General features: G+C 43.6%; 1 protein-coding gene across 3 annotated transcripts in view; it reads right to left on the bottom strand.

The window, feature by feature from the left end:
* CALN1 (calneuron 1) overlaps window positions 1–24,077 on the bottom strand; it is a 200,873-nt gene that overhangs the window by 66,522 nt on the left and 110,274 nt on the right. For all 3 annotated transcript variants that reach the window (XM_084650739.1, XM_084650741.1, XM_084650740.1), the window contains one exon: window positions 7,935–8,047. In XM_084650739.1, the coding sequence (XP_084506865.1) occupies window positions 7,935–8,047 (113 nt within the window). The remainder of the gene's footprint in view (window positions 1–7,934; window positions 8,048–24,077) is intronic.

The following is a 24,077-nucleotide window of genomic DNA, read 5'->3' as shown; positions in this document are numbered from 1 at the left end:
GGGGAAAAAAACCTTTTGTAGTGATAATCAAGGTGGGCCATTTCCAGCAGTTGACAAGAACGTCTGAGGAACTGCGGGGGGGGTGGAGTGGGGGATAAACATGAGGAAATAGTTTTACTTTGTGTAATGACCCATCCACTCCCAGTCTTTATTCAAGCCTAAGTTAATTGTATCCAGTTTGCAAATTAATTTCAATTCAGCAGTCTCTCGTTGGAGTCTGTTTTGGAAGGTTTTTTATTGAAGAATTGCCACTTTTAGGTCTGTAATCGAGTGACCAGAGAGATTGAAGTGTTCTCCAAACTGGCTCATTAAGAAAGTCAGAGCAAAGTTGCTATTTTATATATCAGGAGGCAAGGAAAACACCACCAGACACAGACCAAAAGAGTGAGTGAGTGAGTGAGTGAGTGAGTGAGTGAGTGAGTGAGTGAGTGAGTGAGTGAGTGTGAAGAAAAAAATGTGTGTGTGTGTGTGTGTAGAAAAAAATGACCACCCAAAAACCAAGACATCCCAAGTGTTCCAAGTTATTCTTGAAATCCTGGCCTTCACATTTGTTATGTAGTGGTGGAAAGGGTTAAAGAATGGAGACACTCGTCACAGGACAAACAGCAACTTCATGGATGGCATATAATTCATGAACCTAACAAATGCACAAATTCATGTATATTCCAGCAGACTGCGCAAAGCACTTCTATGCAGGATACCTGTGCCATGAACAGAGGTCTCTTGTTGCGTACTGAGATGAATGGCAGGCAAGCAGAGGATGGCTATAGTGTGCATGGAAGAAATCAGGGGCAAAATGAACTCGGGACTCTCGGTGATAGGTACACTGGAAAACGCGCATTTGAGGTTAGATGGACATGTGACAAGAGTGGGAGAAGAATGATCCGCAAAGAAAGCCACGGGAGGAAGAGGGCAGCAAGAAAGACTGAGGATATGGTGGAAAGACTATCAGAGATGTCTGAAGAGAGGAGGACTGGAACTCCAAGACTCATGAGTCCATGTGTCATGGACCAAAAGGAGTGGTGAAGAATCCTGGGCATCACCAACCCTGTGTAAATGGGAGAAGGAGTCGAGAAATGCAGTGCAATCGTGCCAAGCAGGCAGTGAAGACTGTAGTAATGTCTGCTAATCAACAGCAGACCAAGGTTTTCAAAAGTGACTGGAGATTCTGGATGCTCCACTGAAGACGCTATAAAAATGTCTGATTTTCAGAAAGTTCTGAGAACCTGCCCTATGAAAATCACCCCCCTTTCAATATATGTCAAGCTGGGCGCCTGAAAGTGGAGGCACCCAAAATTGCAGATCACTTTTGAAAATGTTGGCTTGTTTGGGTAATCCACTGGTGAGTGCACGTTATAGGTACGCCTCTGTGCTTAATCTCCAAAAGATATGAGTGGGACAGTCCCAGCTAGAGAATTTTGGTTTAAGCTGTAGAAATTCATGCTTCTAGCTCTGGAGGTTCCTGGGTCAATCCCTGGAGCATGCGCCAATATGGTGGCCATAACATGTGCACTAGACTTACAAACATTACTAAAAAAGAAAAGGAGGACATGTGGCATTCCGATGAAGTGAGCTCTCGCTCACGAAAGCTTATACTCAAATAAATTGGTTAGTCTCTAAGGTGCCACACGTCCTCCTTTTCTTTTTGCGAATACAGACTAACACGGCTGCTACTCTGAAGCATTGCTAAGCTTTCCTCCACGGACCACAGCACATGCAGCAGTCTATGAGCCAAGCACCTCATACAGCTCATTCTCTGATTCAGTAGTCAACAGACATATAAGACTCCGACAGCTGAGCCAACCACCAAACATTGTGCATCATCTGGAGCTTTGACCTACAAACTTAGCGTTACACAGTTTCGAGCATCTGCCATTATTTAGAACCACAGCAAATGTTGGCTGGAGTCCTCGGTAAAAACTGTGAATGAATGGGGCTGCTGCCATACTGCAAAGGCGGAAACACCACCACTTAAAGTCCATACTTGGAAAATTTGTATCAATGTAGCTACACGAGTTTGCAAACTCCCAGTGTAGATGTGTTGCACTGATGTAAAATGGGGTTTACTGCGGTTTCACCGCATATTACACAAGTGTAATGCATCTGTGCTGAGGGCTTGGAACGGTGTAACTGCTTGGTTTATCAGCTGATTGCAAAAGTAAGGGGAGCTGACGAAAGACAATTAATGAAGTATTGGCTAAGCCAGATCCCAGACAAAATGGGAAGACCAGCATTAGAGTAGAACAAAATAAAGGATGCACCGGAATCTACATACTCCCAAGCCCTCTCCAGCCCAGCCCAGCTGGGGAGAAGGAAATCCATTATTTAGAAATACACTTTTCCAATGCTGGTGAAGAAGTGCTGGGTTTCTTACCTGGCTAAATTACATACTATTTTCAGAGAGACAAAATACATCCTCAGGGATAATAACAATGCTAAAAAACGTGCAGGCTCCAAACTAATTCCTCTGCAGGGACTAGAGGAGGAACTAACTGTTCCTCAGGTTTTCAGAGGAAGAAATTTTGTTAAATTTATCTACTAGACGTAGAAAAAAAACAGCGCCCTTCCCCAACCACCTTATATCTTTCAGAGTCTCAGCCCTCCCTCCCTCAAGCTTGCACTGGGCTTTTGTTGATGTCAATGAGATTTCCAAATATTTCCTTCCTCATTTCATTCTATTAAACCACTGATTGATTGAGTGGCTTAACACAGCATAGAACTATCCCATGGGAGAGTCATTCCATTAGTAATGACAACTGACAATAGATTATGAACAGGCAGCTCCTCACATAAATTCATTAAAGCGTCAGCAACGGAAGCCAGGCTGTGGAAATGCAACTGTTCTATCCCCTTCCTCACTGCATCCTTATTGCTCACCACATAGAAAGGGAACTGGGGTCCTTGCCCTCAGTAATGAGTTTTCTGTAGAGGCCAGCAGAAGACAGAATCCTGCCCTCCGCTGGCCTAATAAAAATCACCACAGCCATCTCAGGCCAATACTGGAAGCTGTTGTAGCCTTCTCAGTCCCTGGATATAGTCATGAATAGAGCTGGGCGAATAATAGATGGTGGTACTGAGAAATCCAGGAAAAAAAATTAGTTTGGAACCAAAACTGAAATGTTTTCCTTTGGGTTTATTTTTCTTGACAAAACAAAAAAGGAATTTGTGCAGGTTAAAAAAATGTCATTTTGAAAATGCCAATATCAAAATGAGGACTTGTGGCAACTTAGAGACTAACAAATTTATTTGAGCATAAGCTTTCCTGAGCTACGTTCTTGTTAACTGCTGGAAATGGCCCAGCTTGATTATCACTACAAAAGGTTTTTCCCTCCACACTCTCCTGCTGGTAGTAGCTCACCTTACCTGATCACTCTCGTTACAGTCTGTACGGTAACAACCATTGTTTCATGTTCTCTGTGTATATAAATCTCCCCGCTGTATTTTCCACTGAATGCATCCGATGAAGTGGGCTGTAGCTCATGAAAGCTTATGCTCAAATAAATTGGTTAGTCTCTAAGGTGCCACGAGTCCTCCTTTTCTTTTTGCAGATACAGACTAACACAGCTGCTACTCTGAAAAATATCAAAATGGTTCATTTCTATCTTTTTAATTTTTCCCCCTCTGCTTTTCATTCAGCCAAAACTATTTGCCAAACTCAACCTGAATTCGCAAAGAGTTTTGTTCGCCCCCAAACTGCATTTTTTTGTGTGGCAAATTTACTATTCGCTAAAATAAATTCACCCAGCAATAGTCACGAATCTACTGGGCTTGTGTCTCACCCTGTCCTCAGCACATCCATCACCACCTGGTGGTGAGAAGAGAAAACCCATTCTCCTTTACATGGCTGGAACCAGCCTTCCTTCCCTTCTTGCATCACAAAAGCTCCCATGTTAGCAGAACATGCTTGGCTGGCCTGATGGCCCATGGCTGCATAATGCCCTGCTACGTAAATCAGTGTGCTTTACTAAGTTTGCTATGCCACTGCAGAACATGTGATGAAGACACTCTAGAAGAAAGCTCTCCCATCGGCAAAATAACGCCCCCTCTGTGATTGGCACAAGCTCTCCAGCCAACACGGTGCTGCCCACACCGACGCTTTTGTCGATGTGACTTATGTCGCTCGGGGGGGGGGGTGGTTTACTCCCATCCCTGAGTGACGTAGGTTATGCCAACATAAGATGTAGTATAGACATTCCCTTAGACACTTTTCAAATTTTTACCCTTATTCTTACTTAAAAAAAAAAAAAAGCTGACACTCTGGTGATCAATGGAATGGTCTATTTGCACCATCCTAGCTCATCCGTCAGCCCCACTAGAGGCATGCCCCCCCCACACACACACACTATGGAAAACACTACACTACAAATCCTTTTGTCCTTCAAATCATACACCATAATCGCCCAAACTAAGTGCTCATAAAAAGCTTCTGGTATCAGAGAACTTTTGTTTGTAAGAAAAACAAGTTCCGGGAAAGTTTAAGACATCTACCCAAGGTTAAATTTTATATTCACTTGTAAACTGAAAGCATCAGTAAAAACCACATCTGGGCATATGGGGCTGAGACAGAGAACTAGGGACTGAAATATGTAATTGACAACATTCTCTGCAAAACTGTATTCCATTTGTACAAGCTCCAGCTTGAAATTCTACAGAGGCAGCGCTACAGAGATAGATATTAATGTTCCCTCAGCTTTATTGATACAATTGTTCAACACTACGTTGAACGGAAATACTCTTTACAGTGTTACCTGCCCCCCATCCCCCCCTACAACCTCTTGAACAATCATGTAAGAACATGGAAAGCCTTTCTTTCCGGAGTGGAACTGATCTTGGCTACCGTAGAAAGAGAGTGAGCGAGCTGCCTTGACAAGAACTGATAAAATGCAATTTAAAGCTCACGTGGGAAGGAAAATAGGAAAAAAAAACCCCTTCATTCTCCCAATCTGTGCCACTGTACAGCCCTCAGCAGAGATTAACTATTTTCTGAATGTCCATTACGCTTTACCTAATATTTGCAACAGGAAGAATGCCCCAGTTTGATATTATTTCAGGTCCGTTTCTTACACACCCTGTTCCCATTTTTGCTCTCTCTACTCTTCTACCATTGGCATCCTTTCTCTGTCTTCCCGCAGTCCTGCTAGTGTTGTTGCAAGATCCTTCCCCTCTCCAGCTCATGCCATCTGGAGCAGCCTTCCTGTATCACACCAACACACTCCCAGTTTCATTTGAACACGCATCTCTCATCCCTTGCCGGTTCCTTCGAATTTCTCTCTCCTTCTGCTGCTGTTTATTATTTAACTCTGTCATTGTATTATTTAAACTGTGCTGAGAACAGAATCTGGATGAAAGCGCCATTAATATAGGAAGCTGGGCCTTCGGCAAAAATATCATGCAAGCCAAAATCGTGACAGTTGGAGAATGAGAGATTGGATGGATAGTGTGGCAAAGCAGTTTCTGGAAGCCAAAAATGTATCTTCTGCCTCCGCACCTGATATAAAAAACTTCTCAGAAGTGCCTCTTGACATGCTGATTCTATGGTGTGGTGCCCCAGGCCTTCAGCTAACAGCCTACACAAGATAACCTTCTAGTGGCTATGTTAACACCTTCAACTGCCTTGGCCCACTTATAGCTTTTGCATGGACATAGCAAGGCTGCAGCTACTCTCAACTTTCTTTAGATACTTGAGGGGATTTTCCAAAAATGTCAACATGCAAAAATCACTACACATCTCCACGTCTTTCCCTTTTGCGAGAAAGTTAAAAGTCTGCATTAGTGGGATGTTGAGAGTGCATTTAGACCCCAGTTCAGCAAGGCACTTCATCATGTGCATTACTTTAAGCATGTGCTTAAGGCCCACTGAACTTCAGCATGTACTTAAATACTTTGTTGTACTGGGATGGGACTTAATACTGCTTAAATATTTTGATAAATCAAGGCTCTGATATCTGAGTAGGTAAAATAAGCAAAGGAAACATGCCACACATGTGAGTTGCGCTCTCCTACATTCTTCTGCTGGTTTACTCTTCTGAGAACAAGCAGTCAAATTGCTGAGGCACATTTTAGACAAATGTTACCTGCTCAGAAAGAAGAGGGATACATTTTTGTATGCAAAATGAAAATGTGTGTTCGCCAGTCTTAGATGTGGCCTCATGGATAGGTCAATGAACTAGAACTCAGGAGACCAGGGTTCAATTTGTGGGTCTGCCATTGCTATGCTGGGTGAGTCATGGCCCCTCCCCGTGCCTCAGTTTCCCCATCTAATAAAGACATTACCCTCTTTTGCAAAGTGCTTGCAGATCTATGAATGAAAAGCATTATGTAAGAGCTAGGAATTATTATTACAAGCTTTAACAATACATACAATGTTTTACATGCTAGGAAGCACACATGCAATTCAGTCAAATCTTTGTTGCCCATAGATAACTCCCCAGACCATTTCTCACAGCTTGTATAGCATCTGTCACCTGAGAATCACAAAACTCTTAATTAATTCTCACAGGAGTCCTGTGAGGAAGAGAAGCATTATTATTTTCCTCATTGGATAAGCAAAGTAAACCACAGCACAAAAGAATTAAAGTCAGTGGCAAATATAGAGTCCACAGCAGTGCCAGACATAGAACCCAGAATTCCCCTGCTTCGTCTCATGAGGCAAGGCTAGCCACAGGCATATACTGTTTGGTAAGAAGAGCTAGAGCTTTTTCCCCTTTGTACTAGTCAAGCTCTTTGATAAGTGACTCACCTGTGGGGCTCGGTGGAGGCTGTAGAAGAACAATAATGATTTTCTGCAAAGTCCCGGAACTTCTTAATGTTTCTTCAAACACTGTTTCCCTCCCAGATATGTCATAATTCATTGCTGGTTCATCAACACTGAGTACTTACTCTGATGAATGAATGGTGGAAATACAGAGCTAACATTTTCAAGCTTGTTCCTATCATCCCACCATGTATCATAAACAAGTTTTAAACCACTCAAATATGGCAGACCGAATGTCTGCAGGAACTAGTAACAAGAGACAAAGCCTTTTAGAGTTAGGGTATCAGTTTCCACAAGGACTAGGCTTGATAGTGACCAAAAGCTGTTAGGCCACACAAAAGCACTCAGTTGCTATGTGAAATCACTGCTCATCTCATAGTAGCAGAGAAATACTGGATACAGTGGTCCATCTAGTCCAATAGTCCTGTCTCAAACAGCAGGCCTGGGGAAGGGGCAAGAAACCCTGCAGGAGGCAGTTATGAAATAATATGTCCACAGGGAAAGTTTATATCTAACTCCCAATGGTTAGAGGATTGCTTATGTCCTGAAGCACTAACATTTATATCCCCTCCAAAATTTGGGGGTGGGCGTGTGTGTGGGGGAGGAGGGGGTGGGAAGGGAAGTAATCCTTACTATAACAACTCAGCATAACCTTGTCATCATACAAAAATCCAATCCTTTTTGGAAGCCTGCACAGCTCAGTACAGTTATCAAGTTTACAGGCACTGGTTGACACCTTAGACAGGAGTCTCACCACCAAGGACTGAATTCACATGGAACGTGAGCTATCATCTTACCCTGATAGGGCAGGGTTGAGGCACATTGATGGGTCAGCGTGGGAGCAGCTTGCAAATGGCACTGCCAGTCTACTTGTTCTGTGATAAACAGAGGGTTTCATTATCCCCAGACTTGGATCCCAAATTGTTTGATCTATTGTATCTCATAGAACACACATAAGCACCAATGCGATATGATCAGCATTCTGTACATTTGATTAACTTCAGCTCGCCAGCTCCACCAATACACTATGGTCTTATCTGGCTCATAAACAGAACTGAATAACCTTTAAACAATTGTTCAATTTCAGCAAAATATTTCATGCTTCAAACCATTTCATTGTTTCTTGAGATAATGATATTTGCTCACTGATGTTGCTTTAAGAAGAAAAAAGCTTACTTACCTGCCAGAATATGCTGTCTATTGTATTTCCAAGAAAACCATCTCTCCCTTCTGAAGATACCAGCTTAGGTCCAAGAATGGTCATAAATTCATCAAAATCAACCTGGCCATCCCCTAGAATGAGAGAGAAACTATCAATCAATCTTAGTTGATTGCTATCTCAAAGGTCGTTCAAAAGTCCATGTACCACCCTGGATTGCTCTGCCCCCTGGAAAGAAAACAAGTTATGAACCAGTGAGTGCATACATCTAGACACCATGATCACCAGCAAAATCACATCTATGGTGCTTGGGGAACAGCTCTCATTTCCATTCTTATTAATGGTTTAATATAATATTACTAGCCAAAGAGCAGTCAAGATCAGGGCCCCATTGTGGTAGGTGCTGTACAAAAAAAAGATGAAAAGGCTGTCCCCATGCCCTGCTGAGGTTACAAGCAAGTCACTTCTAAAAACCAGAGGCTCTCAAGCATTTCAGCAAGATAGCAACCTCCATTAGCTGTAGGAGGGAGGCAGCGTGGCAGCACTGGACTGGACTCAGGAGACTTGGGATCTGTTCCTAGTTCTGCCACTGGTTTGCTAGGTGACTTTGGTCCCATCACATCATCTCCCTGTGCCACAAATTCCCCATCTGTAAAAAGTGGGGATAATTATACTGATCTCCCTTGTAAAGTGCTTTGAGATCTGCAAAGGAAAGAGCTCTGTGTAAGAGGTAGGTATTAATTTATTTATTATTATTATCATCCTGTTTGTAAATCAGCCTGCAGAGAGTGAAATCTTCCCAAACTCTTAGGCAGGTCCAATTACATCCTGCAGTGGAGGTTACCATACAAAGAACAGCCAGGCAATAAAGTAACCACAAGGCAATTCTTATCTGCTTTCATCAATGTGTATCTCCTGAAAGTCCTGTGTAGTCTGCATGCAGAGAAGACAGCATAGACACAGATCCAATGTTGTTAGCAGAAAGAGGAGACTGCTCGTGCCACTAATGAACTCAGCCTGTGCAATCCCATGACCCTGCAGTATACTGTCTGTTTTGTAAATGATGTGGCACTTGACGCTGTTTGTCATGCATCCAAGTATTAATTATCTCCTCGGAGGACTTTACAGAAGGATTAATAAAAAATGACAAGAAAGAAAGAGAGCACTTCTGTAGTGGTTAAGGAATCTTTCAAATACTTTGCTTTTCCAGGCTTTAAAAAGGTGAGTACAATGCACATCTGCCTTTTCGTGCTTTTCTGCCCCCTATCACCACAGTACCAGAGCACCTCGCAATCTTTTAACGCATTTATTCTCACATCACCTCTGTGAGGGAAGAGCTGTTGTCATTTGACAGTTTGGGAATGGAGGCATAGAAAGATTAAGAGACTTGCCTAGGGCCACATACTGAGACCAGGTCCACATTAGAAACATTTGTGGATATAGCAGTGTCATGTAATGGGTGTGATTTTTATGACAAGCCCTAATATAGGTGCAGTTATGACAGCAAGAAACTCTTTTTGCCCGTATAGCTTATGTTATCCAGGGAGCTGATACAGGTACTCTACGAGCAAAAAGCACTCTTTTGCCAGTATAAACTGGCTACACCAGGAGGGCTTTCTAGTGCTGTTCTAGTGTAGACGTGGCATTAGCTGAACCCAGGTCTCCCATGTCTCAAGCTAGCACCCTGATCATTGGGACCTTCCTGCTTCTCTCCCCAATCCTGCGCCCATTTGCACCCTGCACACAATGGGAACAGATTGGCCCCACAGGAGCTTGTGTGGGTGTTGTTCTTAAATTATAAAGAATTAATCACTACTAAAAGATCAGACTAGAGCAGCTCCGGACAGTGGTCATTAGCAAAAAGCCAGCGTTAACCAGGGTATCTTAGATACTGCGGTGTGTGGTTACTTCTGAGTAAATACTGATTAATGGCAACACCTCCATTTGCAGGTACGTGTGTGTTTTGTGGGCTGTAGGTATTTGCCCTTTTCAGTGTAACTAAGATAATTGTTTGCTGTTCTCCATTTGTACGTACGCCTCATTTGTTGAAATCTATATAAACTAAATTCTTATCCGAGCAAAAAAACTGTGTCAAATAAGCTGAGCAGAGATTATTCCCTTTCCAGAATGATGATCTTTACCCACTCAAGAGTGCAGTCAATAATTTTCAGGAAGACACGCAGAGATGGGAAGAACATTCTGAGGGGGAAGCAACAAGCATTGCTCTGAAGAACGTAGCAGGGATCCAGAACAGGCTCAATCCTGCCAGCTGCTGAGCAGTCTTGCCCCAAATCAGCAAGGAACTTCAGTTTGCGCGTAGCTTCATTCATATTATTGGGAATGATCCTCACACACTTACAGCTAAGCACGTGCTTAATGCTTGGCTGGATCAGGGCCAGAGCACTCAGCAACTTATAGGATTCAGTCCCATGATAGAAGAGTCAATGCCAACATTCATTTTATGAATAGTCTGGTAAGGGCGAGGTGGGGGTGAGGGGCATAGGGACCCCACATCTTTGAGAGCAGATTTTTAAAATATTCATAGGCAGAGAGACGGCGCTTTTTTTGCTTCCCTGTGGGAGACAGAAGCTTGTGACATTAAGTCAGACTGTATCAATCACATCACACTGGACCATGTTGTGGAATGCAATGCAAGGTGACAGTGAATTCAAAATGATGTACACTGCAGTGCCTTGCTTAGAAGGAAAGGCAGGAATGGAAACACACACTACCTTACAAACTGGGTTAAAGATATTAGCCAGATTATCAAGAAAACAATTTGCATTTTAAATAGCTACTAGTACCTGACCACACATATATTTGCTTCTGGACGTCTGACCCCAATATATTGAATTATCCACATGACATTTTCTACTAGAGACAGTGTCATTTCATTTACTAAGAAGAGAAGCAGGGAGTGCCACATAATAGAATAAGCGTCAGGACTCCTGGGCTCACTTTCTGACTTACTAGAACTTTGGCCAAGTCATTTATAGTCACAACTCTGTGCCTCAGTTTACCCATCTAAACATAACTACTACTTCAACAAGGCTGTTCTGGGGCTGAATTAATTGAAATTTGTACACTGTTTTGAAAGCCTCCAATGAAAGATGCCACAAAAGTACAACGATATTTTATTTTCTTATTTGCTGCACTTTCAGTTAAAACTGGTGACTAGCATATGACCTAAGCAGATCCAGGATTTTACATAACAGAAAAGGTCCCTTTAACATTTATTTTAAGTATAACAAAATAAACACTTCCCACCATCAGACTCACCAGAGATTCTGTATCAGAGATAGAAATTACAATTTAAACCAAGAACTCCTTTTACGGTATTCCACAGTCAACAGAAAAATCCTTAAATACCAGTGTACGGATCATGGGAAAATGAACATAAAGGGCTACTTTCTGTCCTCAAGTATACCCCATGTAATACTGCTGTAATTGCAAAATTAAAATCAATGGGGTTTCTCTCAGGTATAAGATGCTGTAAAGGGATGATGCTGAATGAATTTAGCTCCCCCTCAGATCAGCAGGAGTTAAGATCAGCTCAGAGGACCGCTCAGCATCTTGAAGGATCAGGCCTTAATTGAAGGCAGAATTTGATCCATAGTTGCTCTTTTTGCTCACACCCTTAACAATCTCAGCTAGGCACAAATCTCATTCAATTATAATCTATGATGCATTCAATCACAGTCAGTACCTATACCATGTCTATAGAAATCCTTCTTGGCAGAGATTATTAGATATTCAGAGCAATCGAACGCTGTCTTATTCAGAAATTTTAGGTTTTAGCAGAGATGGGGCCAAGATGCGAAGTTTGGAACAATCCCAGGCATTTGGGGGTGTTTGGATTTGATGGCACTCTTCAGCCATTAGACAGATAGACCTGAGTCACACAAATATGAATCCAAACTTCTTCAGGTTTGGGTGGGCTTGAATCCCATGTTCTGGTCTAAGCCCACCTCCAGCTTTATTAGCACATATTTTGTGTGTCATGCCCAATTCCTGCAGTTCTCTCTATGCCAAGAGATTTCCAATGTGTACACCGTCCACCTTCTACAGTCTCCCCTTCCTTCAACGTGCAATTTTACGTTAATTACATTAGCAAATCCTCTTCGTATTCAAGGAACTACCGTCAAGGGCAATTTGACCAAGGAGGCAATCGAACGCAAATTTAACAGCAGGCATAGGGAGTGAGATGATGCAAATCTGTTGCTTGTTCAGTTCAGATATTCCATTTCCCTTGTAGTGATGTAGAGCCGGTATTCTCTCTTCCCTGCTCTCATCAGGTATAAATGAGGAATAGGTTTATAAACCTGACCCATACTGTGCTCACTGCCCCGACTGATTATGACAATCAAACCCTACTATGACTTATTTATAAACCCAGGGTGCCTGGATACTAGTGCAGCCGCAAAAAGCTCCTAACTAGTTGGTCAGACTGCAGGACTGCAACCACGGCCATGTGAGAAGCAGAGTTGAAATAAGGTAATATGCAACATGGAAGGTCCTCACTGTATAATATTCTTCCCTAGAGCCAGTCCACTGGCTTCCCTTTGTCTACCTAATAGAGGATTTTTCGAAGAGTTGCTCTGAGGATTTTTCTGCCCAATCCCCTATAATACAACCCACTAACTGTCTTCCATTAAGGTCAAAGTGGAAGATGGGCTGGAAACTGTATAGCTAAAACCTTCCATAACAATGAAAATACACCCCTGAACACGTTGCAGTGTAAAATTAATGGGATGAAATAGACCCTGTTGTTATGGTCTCTCCTCAATGCACAGGAGACACTATTCTAGCAAACAGATGTATCAAGTTACTTGCTTTCTTCCTTGCTGCTTAGTTCCCCCACAGCCCTAGGCAGTCTTGCCCTGCTTTAAGAAGACCAAACATAGCACATGGCCATTATCCTTTCATTGCTTGGGTTTGGTTGAGCCCTAATGACAACGAAGAACCTGCTTTACTCCCATTTCCTGGAGTGGGATCACAAAAGGGAGACCAATTCTCTAGCAGTGAGAAATCACTCAGGGACAGTGAACTTTGCAAATGTAAATACATTTTCAGGCACAGATTTTGATGCTAAATTAGCGTGCAGGGGAACACTTCCTGAAAAACCCTGGCCATGGCACAAAGGATAAGGCACATTAATAAATGGCTATAAGAATCTGGTGTGTGTGACTGATAAATAGTCACATTTTTCTTGTGTTTGACCTCCAGAATGCGGCTAGCTGGATATATTTGAATTAATGAGGGAGTCACTTGCAGCTTGGGTCACAAGCATGCACGACCCTTCCGTTCATTTTTATTCTCTTAATACATAGCAGCCGTGACTCACTATCCTGCTCCGTGTCACTCTTTGCAGCCATATAGTAACTGTGTGTGAAAATTATGGAATTTTGGGATGGCCACCCTGCTCTGCTCTAAAATTATACGGAGGAAAGGTGCAGAACAGCTACAACCACGGAGCTATTTCCAAGAAAAGTTGTGTGCCTGTTTCACAGACTTTAAAGCCAGAAGGGACCATTACGATCATCTAGCCTGACCTACAGCATGACACAGGCCAAAGAACTTCATCCAGTAGTTACTTCATTGAATATGTAACTTCAGTTTGAGCTATAGCATTTCTTTTAGAAACTATCCAATCTTGACTTAAAGATTGCAAGTGACGGACAATCTGCCACATCCCTAGATAAGTTGTTCCATAATGAATTACCTTCACTATAAAAACAGTGCCATATTTTTAACATACATGTGTCTCTGAGCATTTGTCTTCAGCATGTGGGTTTTTGACTCCCTCAGGGAACTGATGGGCAAGATCCCCTGGGAGAATAACATGGGGGGGGAAGGAGTCCAGGAGAGCAGGCTGTATTTTAAAGAATTCTTATCCCGATGTGTAAAAAGACTAGTAAATATGGCAGGCAACCAGCTTGGCTTAACAGTGAAATCCTTGCTGATCTTAAATACAAAAAAGAAGCCTACAAGAAGTGGAAGATTGGACAAATGACCAGGGAGGAGTATAAAAATATTGCTCGGGCATGCAGGAGTGAACTCAGGAAGGCCAAATCACACCTGGAGTTGCAGCTAATAAGAGATGTTGAGAGTAACAAGAAGGGTTTCTTCAGGTATGTTAGCAACAAGAAGAAAGTCAAGGAAAGTGTGGGCCCCTTACTGAATGAGGGAGGCAACCTAGTGACAGAGGATGTGGAAAAAGCTAATGTACTCAATGCTTTTTTTGCCTCTGTCTTCACGAACAAGGTCAGCTCTCAGATTGCTGCACTGGGCAGCACAGCATGGGGAGGAGGTGACCAGCCCTCTGTGGAGAAAGAAGTGGTTTGGGACTATTTAGAAAAGCTGGACGTGCACAAGTCCATGGGGCCGGATGCATTGCATCCGAGAGTGCTAAAGGAGTTGGCGGATGTGATTGCAGAGCCATTGGCCATTATCTTTGAAAACTCATGGCGATCAGGGGAAATCCCAGATGACTGGAAAAAGACTAATGTAGTGCCCATCTTTAAAAAAGGAAAGGAGGAGGATCCTGGGAACTACAGGCCAATCAGCCTCACCTCAGTCCCTGGAAAAATCATGGAGCAGGTCCTCAAGGAATCAATTCTGAAGCACATATAGGAGAGGAAAGTGGTCAGGAACAGTCAGCATGGATTCACCAAGGGCAAGTCATGCCTGACTAATCTAATTGCCTTTTATGACGAGATTACTGGTTCTGTGGATGAAGGGAAAGCAGTGGACGTGTTGTTCCTTGACTTTAGCAAAGCTTTTGACACTGTATTCTTGTCAGCAAGTTAAAGTATGGGCTGGATGAATGCACTATAAGGTGGGTAGAAAGCTGGCTAGAATGTCGGGCTCAACAGGTAGTGATCAATGGCTCCACGTCTAGTTGGCAGCCTGTATCAAGTGGAGTGCCCCAAGGGTCGGTCCTGGGGCCGGTTTTGTTCAATATCTTCATAAATGATCTGGAGGATGGTATGGATTGCACCCTCAGCAAGTTTGCAGATGACACTAAACTGGGAGGAGAGGTAGATATGCTGGAGGGTAGGGATAGGATACAGAGGGACCTAGACAAATTGGAGGATTGGGCCAAAAGAAATCTGATGAGGTTCAGCAAGGACAAGTGCAGAGTCCTGCACTTAGGATGGAAGAATCCAATGCACCGCTACAGACTAGGGACCGAATGCTCAGCAGCAGTTCTGCAGAAAAGGACCTAGGGGTTACAGTGGACGAGAAGCTGGATATGAGTCAGCAGTGTGCCCTTGTTGCCAAGAAGGCCAATGGCATTTTGGGATGTATAAGTAGGGGCATTGCCAGCAGATCGAGGCACGTGATTGTTCCCCTCTATTCGACACTGGTGAGGCCTCATCTGGAGTACTGTGTCCAGTTTTGGGCCCCACACTACAAGAAGGATGTGGAAAAATTGGAACACGTCCAGCGGAGGGCAACAAAAATTATTAGGGGACTGGAACACATGAGTTATGAGGAGAGGCTGAGGGAACTGGGGATGTTTAGTCTTCAGAAGAGAAGAATGAGGGGGGATTTGATAGCTGCTTTCAACTACCTGAAAGGGGGTTCCAAAGAGGATGGCTCTAGACTGTTCTCAGTGGTAGCAGATGACAGAACAAGGAGTAACGGTCTCAAGTTGCAGTGAGGGAGGTTTAGGTTGGATATTAGGAAAAACTTTTTCACTAGGAGAGTGGTGAAACACTGGAATGCGTTACCTAGGGAGGTGGTGGAATCTTCTTCCTTAGAAGTTTTTAAGGTCAGGCTTGACAAAGCCCTGGCTGGGATGATTTAATTGGGGATTGGTCCTGCTTTGAGCAGGGGGTTGGACTAGATGACCTTCTGAGGTCCCTTCCAACCCTGATAGTCTATGATTCTATACTGTGGGGGAAAAACTCCATTTCACAAATAAACTAATTACACTTCGGGTGGGAGTGTTTGTTTTGGAGGGGTTTTGAAGGGCAATTGGAGGATGGGAAGGACAGTGAAGTGGCCAGCTATATACAAAATACTAACGATATTTTAAACTTATTGTATAAAATTATTCTAAGATCTCCAAGCACTTTGCAAAGATTAATGAAAAGCCCCACAATAATAATAATATCCACTTTTCACAGTTGGGGAAACTGAGGCACAGAAAGCTGTAAAGTCACTTGTCCAAGGGTAACATAAGAAGTAAGTGGCAGTCAGGAAGAGAACCCAGGTCTCTCTGTCCTATCTGAGCTAACGCCCACATACACACTAAGTCCCCCCAGACAATAATGCACAAGCATTCTAGCATGAACTCAGATAATACACCTTTTCCATTGTAAAAGATCCTGGTGGCCTTTACTTTGTGAAGCTCTGACGCCTCCGTTCTTTGCAGCAGGGCTTTAACAGTGGGCGTTGGGAAACACCAGCAGGCTGCACAAGTGCCTTTAGTTTGTCCCATGAAATTCTGTTCAGGCTTTGCTGAGACACAAACTAAAAGCACCATGCCCTTTCTCCCTTGCTTCTCCTGAACAAATTACAAAAACCTGCTATTATTGAAGATACGTGAACTCTCCAAAGCTCACTGTAGGATTAAAGACACATTTCTACAAACGGGATAAATAGAAATTATCAGACCCCCTTCAGGACATACCCTTCTAGACAATTTGGCTGTGAGGCATTGTATATACCCCAAACGTAACTGGGCCTCAGGAGGGTGGCTAAATATCTCCATGAGAAGCCTATCTTTTTGGGTTTCTGGTGTGAGTTGGCAGCTGTGGATCATAGAGGGGTAAACATAAAAGCTGCATGATTTGGTTGGACTGGGGTTCCTAGCTGAGGGAAAAGGCAGATTTGCATCCACCCTGCAAAGGGATCATCTGGAGACCAAAGAATTACTCAGTTTTACCCTGGCCTGGGATCTGCCTGCAAGAACCAGAGAGCTGAACTGACCACCAAGTCTTTGCGTCCAATGATTATATTATCTATCCACACTGCAAGTAGGGTAATCTGAGAACTTCCCATTTGCACCTTGTTTCAAGTGACTGGCATTTGTTCATTGCCCTTTCAAGGAAAGGGAATTCAGAACTCTTCAAGGACTGAATGACTGTCTCCCCATTAGAAGATACTCTTAGCCTACTCATATGAGCCAGTAGGACCCGCTCTAGCTGTTGACCCTACAAGACAGTGATCAAAGACTAGGGCTATAACTTCAGCTCAGATGCTTCCACCTGGGAACGAGTGATAGAAGCTTGTTCTGCAACACCAGAGATCAAGTTACCCTGATGAGTATCCATTTAAACCTCAGCCTGGTAACCAGACCTTGGAGATGCAGATGTGACAGCTGCCATCTTGGCCAACATACCAGGGACTGAACAGGGACTGTCTGAGCTAAAACCATGAGCTGCTACAGTTTGAGCTGAAGAGCTAAAGCTCTGGAGCTGGAGGCTGTAAAAATGCATACCCTCTGTGGAGCCTCATGGAGTGGGATCTGTAACATACACGCACCAGTAGGTTAAATCAGGGGTTCTCAGACTTCATTGCACCGTGACCCCCTTCTGACAACAAAAATTACTACACGACCCCAGGAGTGGGGACCGAAGCCTGAGCCCCGGGCCCTGCTGCCCTGAGTGGCGGGGCCAAAGCCCAAGCCCCTCCCCCCAGGCTGGGGGGGGCAAAGCCTCAAGGGCTTCAATCCCAGTCAGAGAGCCTATAACCTGAGCCCCACCATCCAGGGCTGAAGCCCTCGGGCTTTGGCTTCAGCCCTGGGCGGTGGAACTTGGGTTTCAGCTTTGGCCCCGGACCCCAGCAAGTCTACGCCAGCCCTGGCAACCCCATTAAAATGGAGTCATGACCTACTTTGGGGTCCCAATCCACAGTCTGAGAATCACTGGGTTAAACAAACACAGAGACTGGTGCTTCCTCTCCACAACATCTATTACCAGTCAAAAATGAGCAGGGTGCTTTTTAGCACTTGGGTAGAGAAGAGCAGTCCAATGATAACAGCAACTTACATTGCAGTAAAAATTCACCAGACATCTGTCAAGTGATACGTCAGCTCCACACAATCCCTTGGAAACCATATAACCTCAAAATTACCTCTCTCTCTCAATGACTGCACTGCAGGTAAACAGACTACAGGGCCGGCTGTCCCTGGCTTGCCTCCATCTCCTTTGGCTTTGCCAGTAGGCCATCGGGCCAACCTGCTGCAAGCTATCAATGCCTATTCTGCAGAAATAGCTTCATTTGCACTGCGGAGGCTACCATCAGGAGATGAGAGAGCAATGGCTATCAGGCAATGTGTTAAAGTGAAAGGATTATTGCAGTTCCCTTAAGATTTCAGGAAGTCTCACATGTTGCAGTAGATGAACAGTTTGCCAAATGATCAGCTAAAGCAAAAACAAGCCAAGCTTGTTGAGACCCTAATCATTTTTGCCTAAGAGGTTCCCAGAATGGCAAGAAACTCTGAAATCATCATTGTAGTTACCAGAGAGCTCTGCAACATTTGAAACAATTGGGAAGCTGATAATTAAGTCGCGGAACTACAGACATAGTCCATACAAACCACACACACACACACACAAAAAACCCCTAAGATTTTTTTTAAAAAACCATTGAGCTTGCAAAGTCAAAGATAGAAGTGCGAGAATTTAAAGATGCAATTCCCAGGTCCCAGTCTTCAGGTAATGAGAGAGCTGTTCACTATTTCTTTTTATCCTCCTCACTCGTATGTGGCCCCAAGCACACCTGCCAGTCCCTGCACTTAACAGGGAATTTGTTATTGCTCATTGCCTTTTTTTTCCAGAAATGGTGCTCATCAATGTAGTATCCTACTTGCCTTACAAACAATCATTCAACTCCACAACATCTCTCTGAGGTGGGGGGGGGGGGGGAGTATCATTATCTCCATTTTGCAGTTGGGAACTGAGGCAAAGAAAGATTGGGGCCAACTTTTGAACAAATTTCCACTCATTTTCAATGCCCAACTTGAGACACTATGGGACTGATATTTCAGGGGTACTGAGCAACCACAGCTCCCAACTGTACTTGTGAATGCTCAACACTCGGATTCAAGAAGCTGGACAATAATCAACAATTAGTGGCTGCCTATAAAAGCACTGCTCTAAGTGAGTTCTCCAGCGTGTGAGAAGTCCAGTAGAGGCAATGCTTTCCAAACATCCTAGTTAATATGCAAAAGCCATATCCCATTTCCCCCCTCACATTTGGTTTAAAGTGTGGGAGAGAAACTCATCCTAAGAGAGTTAAACTATGAAATTGCACATTGAGAAGCTTATGAGCCACCTCTGAAGTCAAAAAATGGAGAGAGAAGCATCTAACATCTGGTTGTCAATTCAGCAATCACTTAGTTTACCAGACCAAGCTATGCTTATTTAGATCAGATAATTAGAATGAATTAAAATATAATATTGATGGTAATATGGTTTAATCTTCACAGCACTGTGAGAAAGAAAGAAAGAAAGAAAGAAAGAAAGAAAGAAAGAAAGAAAGAAAGAAAGAAAGAAAGAAAGAAAGAAAGAAAGAAAGAAAGAAAGAAAGAAAGAAAGAAAGAAAGAAAGAAAGAAAGAAAGAAAGAAACTTTTCTGTAACATGTATCCAAGATGCTACAGGCTTCTCCTATTCAACAATGATGGAGTAAAAGGAGGAGAGTTCTAAAAATACTGGTCATCCGTGAAAGGTGAACAAAGATCCAACACTGGACCCCATTTTCTATTGCACTGGAAAGCACATTCCAAAATCTATTATTGTACAGAAGAGAGGTATCTTGCCCCCACCCCAAGAACAAATAAGAGCAGCTGTAAGTGGTTTTTATTGAAATAAAAAAATAGCTGGACTTGATAAAGTTCTTTAGCCAGAATGAAAGGTTTGCCATATGCCTGTAAGGGATGAGAGTTCCTTAGGGTCATCCAAGTCAGTGCCACATAAATAAAGGCTAGTCTGATTAAACCAGTTTTGTAGTTAAGCTATTCCATTTGTCAGGTGGATGAGTCTCCCAGCTAAGCAATGTGGTTTAAGCTAGCAGAACTTTGTATCTGAGCAAGGTCATTTTTCCACGGACAAGGAACAAGTGAAGCGCTTGTGTCAAGCAATGTGTTCTCTTCCTGTTGACTTCTTAGGGCAGATCTACACTCAAAACACTGAATCAGTGCAGCTACACCAACATGCTTTAATGAAGACGTTCTGTGCCGACAGGAGACAGCTCTCCTGTCAGCATAGTTAATCCACCTCAGCAAGAGACAGTAGTTTTGTCTGTGGGAGAAGCTCTCCTGCCAACACACAGCTGTCTACACTGGCACTTAGGTCGGTACAACTATGTCGCTCAGTGGTGTGGATTATTCAAAGTAATTATATTCAAATTATACCAAATTAATTCTGTAGTGTAGGCCAGGGCAGGAGGCTTTTTTTGTTTTGTGTTATTTTAATTTTTTTTTCCAGTTTAGGATCCACTCATCTTTTTTCAGAGTCGAAACACAATGAATTATCCATTCTGCTAAAGCCAAAAAAAAAAAAAAAAAAGTATTAAGATACAAGAAAATGTTTTCAGCCAGTATTGGATGTGGGTTTCATGGTTGTTCCACACAGCACAGCAAAAAGCAAAGCTCCTAATAAAAGATCTAATATTCTGCAACCTGGTGTTTTATGGCAATCTGTTAGTGGAGTTCAGCTGGCACAGCTGCCCAAGAAAACTCAGTGTTTAATTTCTAAAGGAGAAATTTATTTTTTCCCCTAGAATTTTCAGTGCAATTGGTACTTCCACACAGCTTCCATCCTTGCACAAAATGCTGTTGATACCAAACACGCTGGAGTTCACGAAACAGATACTGTTCTGTTCTCACTCACCAGGTTTGATCTACTGTATTCAGTGTAATCAATCTAATTCTGCCCTACATGATTTTGGCCAATAATGCTTGGTCTACACACAGATTTTGTACCAATATAACTCTTCCAGTTAAGGGTGTGATTTTTTAACCAAAATAGTTATACCAACACAATCCCTCACATGATGCACCTCTAACAATATCAAGATGCCTTATATGGGTATAACTTTTCCCATTTGGGAATAGCAAAATTGGTATAACTGTGTAGGGTCATATTGCTTTAACTCTACTTGTATTGCTTCAAAGACGGGATGGTCAGAAGTGCCCTGAACTAGGATAGATCACTTTGCATAGCATAGAAAAGAGTATTAACCCAGAGAAATTGTCGAGTCATGACTGTGGTGCACCATATGAAGGGATGCTTGGTAAGGTTCTGTCTACGCTACAAATACAACCGGATATTTATGACTGTGTCGTGACATTTTCATCTGAACCAGTTATATCAGAGAGACAAGGCGGGTGAGGTAATAATTTTTATTGGACCAACTTCTGTTGATGAGAAAGAAGCTTTCAGCTTATACAGAGCTCTTTGTCAGTTCCAGTTATATGATACAGTTTAAAGGCTGCTGTGTGGACACATCTAAACAACACATTCATGCCTCATATGTATTTGACAGTCCACATTACTCATGCTGCCTAACTACTTAATGCTATTCTTTTGCTTTTATTCATTCCTCTTTAAGTCAAATGCCCTAATCATACAAAAAGATAATTCCTCCCAAATGTTTAAAGATTCAATTGAAAGCAAAACAAATTCCCATTCCAGTTCTCCGGTCCTCCTTGGAAACCTCCAGCAAAAACAAGGACGACTAGACTTGATACAAAGCCTTTGTTATACACTTTTCAGACCACCTTTTTAAAAAAATGTATCAGCAAAGGCTGGCTATCAGAACGCAAGAGTGCATCCTTTCAATCTAGGATTAACAACTGTCTAATCACACAAACCCAAACATCCTTGTCCCACCCCCTTCCCTGCCCCACCCCTGAGGCCCGGGCCATGCCCCGCCCCTTCTCCAAGGCCCCGCTTCACTGACGCCATCCTCCCTCCCTCCATCACTCGCTCTCCCCCACCCTCACTCATTTTCACTGGCCTGGGGCAGAGGGTTGGGTGTGGGAGAAGATGTGGGTTCTGGGCTAGGGGGTGGGGCCGAGGGATTTGGCATGTGGGAGAAGGCTCCAGGCTGAGCCTGGGGTAGGAGTGCAGGAGGCGGCTCAGGGCTGTGGCAGGGGGTTGGGGTGTGGGAGGGGATGAGGGCTCCAGCTGACCAGAGCTTACCTCAGGCGGCTCCCGGCTGGCAGTGCAGGGGGGCTAAGGCAGGCTCCCTGTCTGCCCTGGCCCTGCGACGCTCCCAGAAGTGGCCAGCCGAGGCAAGCGGGGCCAGGGAGCTCCACGCGGAAGCGGCCAGAACCTCCCTGCTGCCCCTGGTGGGGGGTTAGGGAGCTCCACATGCTGCCCCTGCCTGCAGGTACTGCCCCCGCAGCTCCCATTGACTCCCAAGGGGCGCTCGGCGCGCGGGCAGGGCGCAGAGACCCCTGCCCCCTCCAGGGGCCACAGGGACATGCCGGCAGCTTCTGGGAGCGTCGCAGGGCCTGGGCAGACAGGGAGCCTGCCTTAGCCCCGCTGTGCTGCCGGACTTTTAGCAGCCTAAAATCTCCTGGTTTGGCTTCAGTAGCCTCTGGGAGATAGAGCCCGATACCGGGAGGGTTGGCAACTGTATTTCAATCTTGTAACAGCTCAACCTGAGTGTACCCCAAAACTAAGATCAGAAAAGGGAGTGCTAGAAGAATCTCTAACTATGGGGGAAGTTTACACAATGGGGCCAACTTCTCTGCATTGTGGGTATATAGCTCCATTGATTTCAGTGGAGTTTTATCTACATATACCATGGAACATATAGCCCTAACAGTTAAATTCAAGCATAGTGAGTCACAGATTCATCTTTTTTATTTCTAGAGGCCAGTTTAAATGGTGGGCTCACTACATAGGACAATGCAGTAGTTAATATGCTGTTTTTCAATATCTTTATTAGTTTTCCTGCTAATTGGCAAATCGTACAAACTATTCCTTTTTTTGCACAGAAAATACATTTTAAATACTTTACATCCCAAGGCTCTAAAGACAGAGCATCCCAACTTGCTAACAAGACTTCAGAAAGATAGGTAGGTATTCAACATCGTAGCAACATGCATGGGACTTGGAGGGAGGGGCACAGGTTGCAGAATGGAAGAGAGTTTGAAGAAGGCACCAGGAAGTCAGTCCGTACGCACATGGCTAGGATACTAGCTGCCATCACAGCATCTCTATAAATAGTTCTCTTAATAAAGAGCTGGTTTAATGTTATAAAACACGGAGTCCTTCATGTTATTACCCAATACACGATACATGAAACACCCATGATCTGTAATGTTCACGTTAATGTTATGCAGTTCAGCATATAGGTAAGAACACAGGCCTAAATTACTTCAATTGCACCCCAGGCAATGGAAAAGTGAATATGTTGCTCTCCCGCAATGGCATCAGTGGGCCCTGGTGTGTAAGTCAGGCAGAACATGGTCCGTGGTGTCAGAGCACATATCTCACATCTGAGGAATAACATCCAGTAGGTTCATATATGGCCATTGTGCATCTGGTGAATATTCAAGTGTATTGAACAGTCCTCTCCTGTGTTAGTGTGAAATTCATCCCAGTGCAGAGACCCCACACACAATCTAAGAACGGCTTGTACCCTCAAAACAGGGCATAAGCACCGCATACCCTGCACAGGATGCATCCCTTACAGGGATGAAAGCATTGCTCTCCCCCCGACACACACACAGTAATGAGAAGCAGTTTTTCCACACTCTATTCAATCCTATTCTACTTGGCTTACTATACCACCTTCATTACAGTAGTAGCTCAGCCCCTTTCGATAGCGAGTAAAGCAATATGATTGGTAATTTATTAGGTTTCCTTAGAGACCTGAAATATTCCCAATATATTATTTTCCCCCGAGCTTTATTTTTAACAGTAAAAACAACAACAAAAAAAGACTAAAATATTTCCCTCTGCAGCAGCCACCCTTCTCGTTGGCTGAAATACACCTTTGAAAATGGTAAGGAGACTTTAAACATTAAAAAAATAAGCAGCACCCCTTTTAAGAAATACAATAACTGCTCTGACCTCCAGTGCCTGCCTCCGGTGAGAGCTGCGGAGTTTGGTATTCAGGGGAAGTATTTTGCATTCAGTCAGGCTGTGCTCGGGAGACCGTAGCTGGATGCTTACTCCTTTGCAAATATACGA

Source organism: Lepidochelys olivacea (genome assembly GCF_965140295.1).
Source record: "Lepidochelys olivacea isolate rLepOli2 genome assembly, chromosome: 17".
NCBI lineage: Eukaryota > Metazoa > Chordata > Testudines > Cheloniidae > Lepidochelys > Lepidochelys olivacea.
Note: the sequence above shows the minus strand (reverse complement) of the source record. Positions and strands in the feature narration are given on the sequence as shown.